At 36.7% G+C, this 11347-nt stretch overlaps 1 protein-coding gene across 2 annotated transcripts in view; it reads right to left on the bottom strand.

The window, feature by feature from the left end:
• The window catches only part of LOC122416061 (connectin-like), a 182205-nt gene continuing 170858 nt past the window's right edge, over positions 1 to 11347 (bottom strand). For both annotated transcript variants that reach the window (XM_043428732.1, XM_043428733.1), the window contains exons 5-7: positions 4309 to 4491; positions 3909 to 4027; positions 1 to 2542 (exon numbers count right to left, since the gene is read on the bottom strand). In XM_043428732.1, coding sequence (XP_043284667.1) covers positions 2294 to 2542; positions 3909 to 4027; positions 4309 to 4491 — 551 coding nt within the window. In that variant the 3' untranslated portion in view covers positions 1 to 2293. The remainder of the gene's footprint in view (positions 2543 to 3908; positions 4028 to 4308; positions 4492 to 11347) is intronic.

The following is an 11347-nucleotide window of genomic DNA, read 5'->3' as shown; positions in this document are numbered from 1 at the left end:
TTTGAGTAGAACCTTCCATCAATTTATTTATCAATTATCATCGCATTGTAGAGGCTAATTTCTTAAAAAACGAACATATATGATACATATCAGAGTTAAGACGATTGAGTTTACTAGCGCTTTTTATACTTAACCATAATAATGACAAAATATTACAATGGCATCGTAATTAATTAAATCGTATGGGTATAAATAATCGCATTGGTTTACGTAGCTCCGTGTTTGTTTCTTTGGAACGATAAATCCAGTCTTTCATCGGCTTCGTTTTTTTCAATTTTTAATCAACTTTAGTAATAAGTTACGAAGGAATTTCTTCGAATTTTCCGCTCTTTTTATCTTTGACTTCAAAGCAGCTTTTCTCGAATCGGGAACGCGGGAGATGCGCCCTCGCAAAAGGATGACATATCGTCCGGAGGAAAAACGTACTTTTGTGCCTTTCCCTCGTCTCTATTCCTCGTCCTAAAAGCCACGATTGTGGTTTCTATTGGAATTGAGAGTTTGCTTTATTTTCGCAGAAGCACAAAATTCCTTATAATTTAACGAACAACGTATCTCCGTCGTAACAGCACTTTTTTTCTTATAATAAAATACGAAAAGTATCAAAAAAGTGATCGTCAATTAATGAATTAGTCAATCAATTAGAAAATCCAGTAGAAAATTGGTGAATTTATGAATAAATGTTCGCGAATGAGTGATCGTAGGAAAAGATGTGGAGAAAGAGAGACGAAAGCACTTGAAAGATCGATGGACGATTAAGTCTTATTACACAATGATCCTATCAATAATGTACACTACATATTTCAAAATCATTAATCGTACGACATAAATAATGAGTTTCGTTAATCCTAATAGAAAAAGCTTCAAAAAAATCATTAAAATGGCACTATAAAAGTTTCACATGAAAATAATAATAAATGAAGAAGTTGGTTGTAATAAAAAAGGTAGTATAGAAAGCATTACAAAATATCGAAAACATATGGCATTATGGTGCGTGCTATTTGGTATTTATAATACAATGACACATGTTTTCTTTTCGTTATTATCTAATATCGAAAATTTATCGTATTTTTAAATTTATTCTTCAGATTTTCATCCGTTTCGAATATTATTTTTTTCATGCTTCTTGAGAGAGTTCGAAACACGAATTCAATTTACCGCGGTTCATTCGACACATATATTCGAACAATTATTTCTGTCAATATTAATTATATTTTCGTCAGGATCAGTCGTCTTAAATTTAATATGAATTCACAATAGTCTCGCGTGATTTTACTTAACTCTGGATTGTCTTATGTGATAGGTAACGCGGCTTATATATATGTATATGATTTTTTCCATCGATCGAAATTCACGCAATTCACAGAATATCTCGAAATCCGCGTCTGACATTTCAGAGGCTAAGATCGCAACAGTCTGAAAAAAAATTTGAAAACCCTTTGTCTCCGAAGTTCCATCGATGATTCATCAATTCGGTATTTGTAATGAACGGAGGAATGAATCGAGAGTGGACCGTCGAAGTGTCGAGTTAAAAACTTTTTCTTTCAGAATTTCGTAATCTCACTTCTACACGAACAATTGGGACGCGATTTTTGGGACAAGCTGTATATATGTTTATAATATTCATTACTCTGACAGGTATTACACGTAAGAGTCTATGAAATAAAAGGAAGATACGACAAGAGGGCAGAAAAAGTTTTTGATGTACAATGAACCTATACATGTAGATATATGTATATACATATACATATGAATTGTGTGTACGCATGTTTTTGTTGTGCGAGTGGCGAGAAACATTTGTTAATTTTTTTTGTCTACGCTTAACGTTTATATTTATTCGTGTAATTTTTGTGTTATTCTTAGTCATATCTTAAGGTATTATATGTCGATCGGTCAACTTTGTATTATTTTCTTATTATATCGACACAGTAAACACGAGATAAATTTTCAAACTCTTCCTTATGAATGAAAAAAGAGAAAAAAAGGTCGTTTTTTTTTTAATTTCTGTTTTTCTCTTAGTTGTTCGCAGTAGATGTTGTTGTTGTTTTATTAATTTCTTTTTTGTAGTTTTTCATTTTCAATTCAGCGGACTCGCGTGGAATATTGTTCAATTTTTAAAATCCGGTTACGTTTGCACGTCGTTGAATTTGTGCGTTTCAGTCGCGCTGGAGCGCGGAAAGATCATCGTTACGTTGAAATTTGTCTTCTTTCTTCTTTACGTCGTTTTTTGCTCACGTTAATCCGGGGACGAGAGGGATACTAATCGAGACTCTTGGCCTATTCGTGGCATATTTTTCTACGTGAAAAACAACTCGTTGAGAAGAAATCCAAAACTAAGAACACAGTGAGTTATAATGAGACTGATCTTCGTCAACGATAACGTGGCCCTCGTTCCTGAAGATCCGTACTGAGCATGCCCGTGACGACTCGATGGCTGCTCCGATGCCATCAAATCCTCCCTTGACGGTTCTGGACATGGCAACTCTTCCAACTTCAACTCGAACAAATGCTTCATCACACCAATCTTTCCCTCGATCACTTCGACCTTTGGAACACAACAAAAGAAAATTCGTCACTAGTATTCATCTTCCACAATACAATTTGATTTGTCGGAAATTTATGTTTTGCCGATTTTTTAGAGGAATTTTATTCTCAACAGCTTATCAAGTCAGGGAAAATATTTGGCTCCGGCATATAAACCAGTGCAAATCATTCGTATCAGCTCGAAAATTCAGATCGGTATTCGAGTACCTTTAAACCTTAAAGTTGTTTTTTTACATAATATTCAACTGATACAGATTCGCGGTGAAAATTCGATATCCTCTCGGGTTCGAAGTTCCGTTAAGGCATTCCTTTCACGAACCCGAAAAATTGATTTTAATTTACAAAAAATTGATTTTAATTTACAGTAAAGTACAACTGCATCCAAATAGATTGGCGAAATTTCAGGTCGGGCTACGATCATTTAAGGAGTTTCGGTACAAAAGTCTAAATGTTAAGAAATTGATGAAATTTGGTGATAATGTTCTTCAACATCAAGTGCGAAAACACAAATTTTTTCAAAATTTTTTTCTACTTAGTTATCGAGTAATTACGCATTAAAGCAGATTTCTTATGCCCGGAATGTATACCTATATATATGGAAACGCTATGCTTATACACGTGACCTTTAGTGATCAATTACTCGATAACTGTGTAGAAGAAAAATCTTAAAAAATTTGTATAGTCAAATTTAGCACTAAAGAATATGTTCACCAAATTTTATAAAATTCTGAACTTTTTGAATTTTTGAATTTTTTTAGCATGGGTTAGCATGGCAACATTGTATCGCCTGTACCGAAACTCCTTAATGAAGAATTAAAATGTTAAAAATCGTAAAATTTCTACGGGAACTTATGGAGAATCCGTCATCGCCAAATTTCTATTCAATAATTCGTATACTGAATAACTCTAAATTCCTGATACAAACTGTCTCACGGATAGAAAAAAATGTAAGGAATCCATAACAACGATAAAAATAAAGGGTTATCGAATGTTTAAAAAAGATATCATCGATAGAAGTTGGAAAAGTGGCAGAAGCAGAAGCTTTTCCCATATAACAGCGACTTCTCAGAGGTTAGGAATCAGTCCAAATTTCGAGTGCCTTAGTTTGCGACACCAAAAAATACGGCCCTTAATATTAAAAGGAATACCTTAATATTCATTTTTTTCACTTAATAATCAGTTTATTATAATTTCGATAAAGTTTTGAAATCTGTGATCAGTATTAATTTGGGTGCTGCTTGAATTTTCGTGCGCATATATTGGATGACGACGTTTTTAATATTTCGTTTGTTCAAGTGCCTCAATCGTTTTCATTGTTCGTTTTATTGTTGTATTTCAAAATTTATAGAAATACATGACGAAATTACCCTCGAGCCTGTTTCGGGATTGGGCGAATCGTAGAGATCGTATTCTTCGTAATCCGCTCCGTCGTCCATGTAGTTGGCTGAGTCTTGGGAAAGCCGCGACTTGTCAGATTCGTATTGTTCTGGGCAAAAAAAGCAGAGACAAGATGTGAGTTCGTTGGTCTAAAAGGAAAAGGAATTGAGAGGACGAGTGGTTGTATCTGAGAATATTTTTCTTGTTGCGCAGTGTGGGATGTGAGAGTAGAGAAACAGAGATGAAAGAGAGATAAAGAAAAAGTGTGGAGTGTGCATGTACATACGTCTGGAGATAAGCTCGGAGTGAAGAAAACTTTGAAAGTTTATAGACGAGGAGGGGAGACTGGAAAATAAAAAGATACAAAGAAAAACACGCAAAGTTTCTCACCTTGATTACGCGCGATTTCGAGTGCTCGATTTCTCTCTGCTTCCTCGTTCAGAGCGACGGTCGCGTTCTTTGTCTCCATGAAGCAGGTTAACACCTCCAGGGAATCCCGCAGCTTAAGATTTTTCGTTTCGTTTCTCAAGCCCCATATCCAAGCCAGTTTACAATCGCATATCAGCTTGTTGTCTGCAAAAATCGAAGATCACGAAAATGTTAATATTTCACGATGTTGGACCATTTTCAGGTACACGAGAGCTTCGTTCCAAGGCCTTGAGTTTGCTTTTGTTCGGAAAACATGTTTAATTAAAACGCTTGATTATTTATGCGGATAATAATGAGTTTATTTCATAAGCTTGATCCTGCTGTGTGCAGAAAAGCTTTCATTAATTTTCGCAATCCTTTATATCGAGCTCTAGCTTTAACGAGGATCTTTTCAGCGTTGTATGATTATTAAAAATTAAAGGAGAACGTTATTACGCGGGTGATTAGTTGAATTTAATAACGAAAAACTGTTCTGTCAGACGTTGAATAATTTTTCAGATCACCAACGTTGATAATGTTTTATTTGTCAGGAATTTTCCATCTTTTAATAATTCGTCAGTCATTGAATTGAGGATCCTTCTATACGAATCCACCTTTCAAATAATAAATTAAACTCCCTTTCGAGTCAGTATTATAAAATACCCGGAAAATATTCAGAATTTCAGGAGAATAACAACGGTTCAATCAGTGCATATATTTTTTTAAATTTATTTTGTGACACGATTTAAGGAGTTTCGGTACAGGCGATACAATGTTGCCATGCTAAACCATGCTAAAAACATAAAAAATTTCAAAAAGTTCAGAATTTTATAAAATTTGGTGAACATATTCTTTAGTGCCAAATTTAGCAATACAAATTTTTTAAGATTTTTCTTCTACACAGCTATCGAGTAATTCATCACTAAAGTTCACGTGTATAAGCATAGCGTTTCCATATATAAAGGTACACATTCCGGGCATAAGAAATCTGCTTTAATGCGTAATTACTCGATAACTAAGTAGAAGAAAATTTTGAAAAAATTTGTGTTTTCGCACTTGATGTTGAAGAACATTATCACCAAATTTGAATGACACTGAAGTTTCCAACGTTGGAGTCCAACGAAATGATCTAGAAAAACTCTCAAATAATTCCAGTAAATCTCCAATTTTGTTCCCTGCCGAATTTCCAATTCGTCATTCTTCAAGCCACATCAATAATTTGTGAAATAAAAAAATAATGAATTATAAATCTTTTTTTCGTTCATTTCGTTGAACTCCAACGTTGCAAACTTCAGCGTCGTAAATTTGATAAATTTCTTAATATTTAGAGACTTCTGTACCGAAACTCCTTAATGCGGAGGTATTCACTCGAGACAGCCTGTGCGTCCAGTGTTCTAGGCAGCCATTGCTCTAGTCAGCAATAATTCTTGGCTAGCCAATTACCTGGTGATTAACGTACGTGTGCTAATTAAGTGCAATGTTCATTCATTGCCTCATTGAGACAGAAGGCGAGAGGGAGAGAGGAATTGAGAGAGCGTCATAATAAGCTTATTCCGTGCCCTGCAGTAAAGCTCTCTTTCTAGTCTACGTCCGATTTACCTGACTTCGTAATTACTCTAATTGAGTAAATCACTGAAAGCGAAGAATGCCAAGGAAGTTTAGACCGAAAGTGTCCATCTTTCACAGCTGCAGGTCTTTTCGTTGTCAGTGAACTTTCTACGAATGTTGATGCCGTGCAGATGAGCTGTTTCTCTTAGATGCATTAATTGATTTTTTTTCACTATCTAATTTCCCAAATTCTAGCAAATATCCTCATGAATGAGGGAGCCTGCGTGGGAGCTCTGGATGAATAATCTTTAAATTCTCGTCCGTCGCGCATCTCTCACTTATTCAATTAGACTAATTCCCGCTTTCACATTTTATTTGCCTCCTCTTAGTCAGAAATTACAATTTTTCTCCCTGGAAATTCATTTCTGCAAAATTTTATCATTCGAATTCTAATTGAAAGAATCCTTTCAATTAGAATGAAAAAAGAGGAAAAAATCGACCAAGATTTAGTCTCAGTCCCTGTGCCTATGGCGACAAGTGCCGATCTCGAAATCGTCTACTCCGAACCGTGAATTTATACCGAAAATTAAGTGTATATAGGCATTGCGACAAGTCGAGTGATGGATTATTTATGTAGGAGTGTGCCATGTTCATCGCACACTGTTATTTTAATTAATTGTTTAATAATATATCGCACTGCACCGAGCGCCGAATAAAGTAACATTTACCAAGTATATCATATATATAAACTTATATAAAATACATATATGCAACTCCGTTGTGGGCCAGTTCATTTCGTAAGCTCTGGGAAAGTTCCCTAAAGCTCATACTACAGGCTCCGTCTCTGTCTCTTTCTCTACGAAGTCTCGAAGCCCCCTGGTTCTAAAATACCCCGGGCGTTCCCCCGAGGCTGTCAGATATTCATGCGATCGTGTCGACCGCGTTCCCGTTATACGAACAAAAGTACAAAAAAAAAGAGCAGAGGAAATAAATGTAACAAAGAGGAAGGGAGAGCAAAACGACGAAGCATGACCCCGAGCTTGGCGGCCAGCTCTCTCCGGCTCTCAACCCTCGAAATATAAGAAGGATAGATTGGATCTATGTGTACATATAGCGAGTGAAAGCTTCCCAAAGCTTGTCGTACTCATCGATCTTTTCGTATTTTATTTTCACCTCTTTTTTCCATCTTGCAGGCTCTCCAGCACATTTCATCGTTTTTCAACTCTTTCGATACACTTTGTAAAGACTCGAAGTTGGTGTATGCGGATTAAATAAATAATAAAAATACACCGTCCTTGGGACGGAGATCGAAAATTTTCTCCTCGGTCCAACGTCGTTTATTTTCTTTTCGGACAACCGGACGTCAAAGGAGCGCGGCGCGCAAGTGCGATTCATGAATGTTCATACACACAGGACGTAAATACACGGAACGATCTAATTTTGGTTCCAGGCTTTGCGAGGGCTGTCGAGGAATCAGAAATATCGTTACAAACCTTCAGCACGTTCGTCGTATCAAATTTTTGTTATTTTATTTGCCAGGTTGTGTATTGCATTTACTTTTATTTCAGTGGCAGATGGAATAAATCGAGTGTGCCTTTTCAGTTCATTTTTACTGTCTTCGTTGCTTCCAATTTTTCATATTTCATCCGTTTTCTCGTGTGTTTTACTTCTTTCGTCGCCTCTGCAAATTTAACGGAATATTCTTTAAAGTCCACCTCATTTTTTTATTAAAATGAAAAATCTTCACCGGTGCTTCGTATGCCATAGTGAGCGATACTCCCCATGTGCATCGGGTTATTTTTTTCATTGGGGCGCGCAGTACTCGCAAGTGGAATGTGCTAGTTTTCTTTTTTCAGTTCCTCGTTAACAAACTGGTGGCTCTTTCAGTTCGATTCACTTCCGAGTACTCGTTTTTGTTTCAATCTGACATTAATACTTTTTTTCTTACTTTTTATATCCTCGCGTGGACCATTGGCCTGTGTATACACGCGTCAAAGTGTTCGAGGAGAAAAAAGATCGATTGTTGTGCGAAGGAAAAACGGTCTTCGGTGCCGTACAAAGAGTTTACCTTCGAGTCATATCGGCGTTCTATCCTTTGTAAGCATTGGGGGATGATAAAAGTTCTTAGAGTAAATAAACGATGTTTAAGGCCCGGCATATGTGGTCCACACGCGGAGTAAAAGAACAATTTGCGAGGTTTATTATTTATAAAATAATGCTGTTGCACAGGGGTTCGTTGAATCCTGAAAAAAAAAAACAGCTTCCCAATAGACATTGTCTTTCTGGAAGCAAACAAGTGAGAATCGCAAAGATTCGTTTTTATTTGACATTTCTTCAAAGGGTCGTCGTCTGCCCGTTTGCCCAATCGTAGCGAGTCTCGACAATGCGCTCTCCTTTTATCATAGTATATATTTGGTGGACGTAAGAGCGGGGGAGGCTGGCGGCTGGTGGTTCTCTTTCAATTTTCCGGACGAGATATACAAGCCCCAGGACGAATATAGAGGCCCGGAGGGACATTTTTCTTCGGGGCGGCGGCCGTACGGGCGGGGGAAATCGTCGAAAATATGAAATATGCACAACTCTGGAGCCGAGATTGTCGCGGCAAACTGGAGAGCCAGAAAATGTGGTTTGCCCTCGAAGAGGGAGGAAAAAATAGCGGAAAGAAAAATGGTGTCATATAGGCGAGGTGGATGGAGACTATATGGGGTCGGAGGAGCCTAAATCTCCGGAGTGTAAAGTAGCGATGAAGATCCTTCGTAAAACAATCATTTATTCACTAGACACACAATCTTGTTGGACAATCAGAATCAATTCGGGATCTTCTTCATCATTGATATCCCTCGAGACGGAACAGCAAGTCTAACGATGAAAGAGCAGTTGCAGAAAAATGAGACGCATCACGGAGCGAGGGCTCACTTTTTCCTCGGCCATTCTTTGCTCCTTCAATTTATTTTGTTTCCTACTTACATCCGACCAAATGACGTTGTAGGTCATCATTTTTTTTGTCACTTCCATATCATCCGTGGGCTTACGAGAGCACAAAGATCGGATATACGATTTCATGCTTGCCTGGTATAACGCTCCCTATCACGACGTGTGCCTCTTCCCATTTACCCTCCTCCCTTCTCTTGGTCCACGCGTTCGGTGCCTTCCTTTTGTTTCCCGTAGGTACGTACAGCCCTCATTTTTTCTCCTCTTTTTACTCCTTTCGTCTTTTTTTTTTATCCGTTGTGCCTCCTGCACGGCAGCTTTAGCGATGATGGGAATAAAGTGGCAAACTCGTAGGAGAACACATCCTCCGCGTATCTTCGTGGAAAACAGTCCATATGGTACGAAGGCAAGAGGAGAAGGAGGAGCGAAAAGAAAAATTGAGAAAGAGAAACGAGATGCAATGGTATAGAGCGTTCGAAGTATCGCGTGTAATGCTGAGAGAGCAGGTGGACATATCGTTTCCTGCTATTACGTTTGCTTCATATGTACTTATATCTCGCAATCGAAAACAATATGAGGAAAGACCATTAATGGGCTGTTACGTGGGGAGTAATAATTTTTTATTGTTTTTGCTTCCTCATAGAGGAAGCTTTGTGACGATGAAATTTTTTTTTTTCCAGTTTTCAATGTCAATGTGCTCAAAATGTTCCAAAACAACGAAAAATCATGTCTAGAAAAAATGTCCGGATGTGTGTGTGTGTGTGTGTGTGTGTGTGTGTGTGTGTGTGTGTGTGTGTGTATTATGGCACTGCAAAATTCAAACGCTTATAACTCGGAAGATACAGGGCTACCGTTTTGCACAGATGTTGATCTGTACAAGCTCTTCATTCTCTGATAATTTTGTCAGAATTTGTAAAAAATTACGAATCTGACGACGTTTTGAAATTTTCATAAAAAGGGTGTCAACGCTCTAACTTTTGAGAATTTTTATATTTATTAATAATTTTTTTTTTTTATAAATAGACTATCATAATAGGAAGGTTGGTATTGAATTTGGGGAATATCGGTTGAGCGGTTTAAATTTTATGACATTTTGAATTTTACGAAAATATGAGTTTTTCAAAAAACCGTCTAACCACTTCAATTTTTGGAAATTTTTTAAGATATTGTGTATAAGTTTGTACTTCCTCTATACTTTCCAGCAAAGTTTTCTGAATTATTTAATTTCAATGTAAATAGAAAAACGATGAAAATTGAAAGTTGCAAACTGTTTTTTTGGTGGCTCGTCAATTAATTTTTTTTTTATGAATTTAAACAAAGGGATAAATTAAAGTTCGTAAAAGAAGGTAGAGAAAATACATTATTTCCTTGTATACAAAAAAAAAAAGCTGCAAATTAAAATTTGCAAATTGCTTCCTCAAGATGGTCAAGATGCACGATGCTCAAAAAGCTTCCTCTATGAAAAACGCCAAAATGAGAAATATAGCACCTCATAGAGTAACCTTTGAGCATCGTGCATCTTGATCATCTTCAGGAAGCAATTTGTAAATTTTAATTTGCAGCATTTTTAGTTAAAAAATAAAAGTATATTTTTTTCCCTAAAGCATTGGTAAGTTCTCACAAAGATTTCATCAATTTTATCGACGTTTCATTGTCACTTTTATTACTTGCGGAACATATTCAGTATTTATAAATGAATAATGATCGTATTTTTTCAACTGGTATATACAGTTGTAAAAAGTTCGTAAAAAAATTGCGGCAGCTCGCTCATCCCTTTTCTCCGGTATTAATGGTCTGCGGCTCAGCTTCCGCGAATTTTCATTTTCAACGAGTTTCCATTGTGGCTTCCAGATAGAAAAAACACGATATTAATATTCATTAAAAATATCCTTTTTCCAAATTGACATTTTATTCCATTTCGAATATTCTATTTCAGACTCCGAATACTCAGAAATTCGAATTATTTTGAGGTTACGCTTTTTCGTTGCGGGGGCTTTCATTGCCGTTGACAATCGGTGGTAAAAACTATGCGGAGTTCTGCGAATGTAGAGTCTCGAATTTCTTCCTATTTTTTTATAGTTTTTCTGGAATTCTCATTGTAGCCTCCCCCTTTCAAAGTTGATGGACTGGCAAAGTAAACTGGGAAAAATTTTTCCGTTACTTTCGAAAAATCACTCTGACCTGCCCTAAAAGCCAAAGTTCGATAATAGCATCTGTCATGCGAGAGAATGTCGAGTCCGAACGAAAAAATATACAATTTTTCTCTCGTCAATTTTCGGACATTAAGGGAGTAACCCCGTGTGGCAGACGGATTTTCGGGGCTATTTCATGAAAATTGAAGGATTATCAAATCCTTCACACAAAATGACAAAAATTTCAATTTTCAAAGATGTTTCGAAGCGCGAAAATCTTTCAATTTTTAATATTCCTGTATGATTTTAACTCATGCGATAGCGAATGCTTTACTAATCAAAAAGCTGTTTGGTTTTTCGATCTCAGATTAACGAATCCCCCGGAATCATGGAGACCATGGAGAAACATA

The sequence above is a fragment of the Venturia canescens genome, chromosome 9 (genome assembly GCF_019457755.1).
Source record: "Venturia canescens isolate UGA chromosome 9, ASM1945775v1, whole genome shotgun sequence".
NCBI classification, from domain to species: Eukaryota; Metazoa; Arthropoda; class Insecta; order Hymenoptera; family Ichneumonidae; genus Venturia; species Venturia canescens.
The sequence above is the reverse complement of the archived record's forward strand: the minus strand, read 5'-3'. Positions and strand labels throughout refer to the sequence as shown.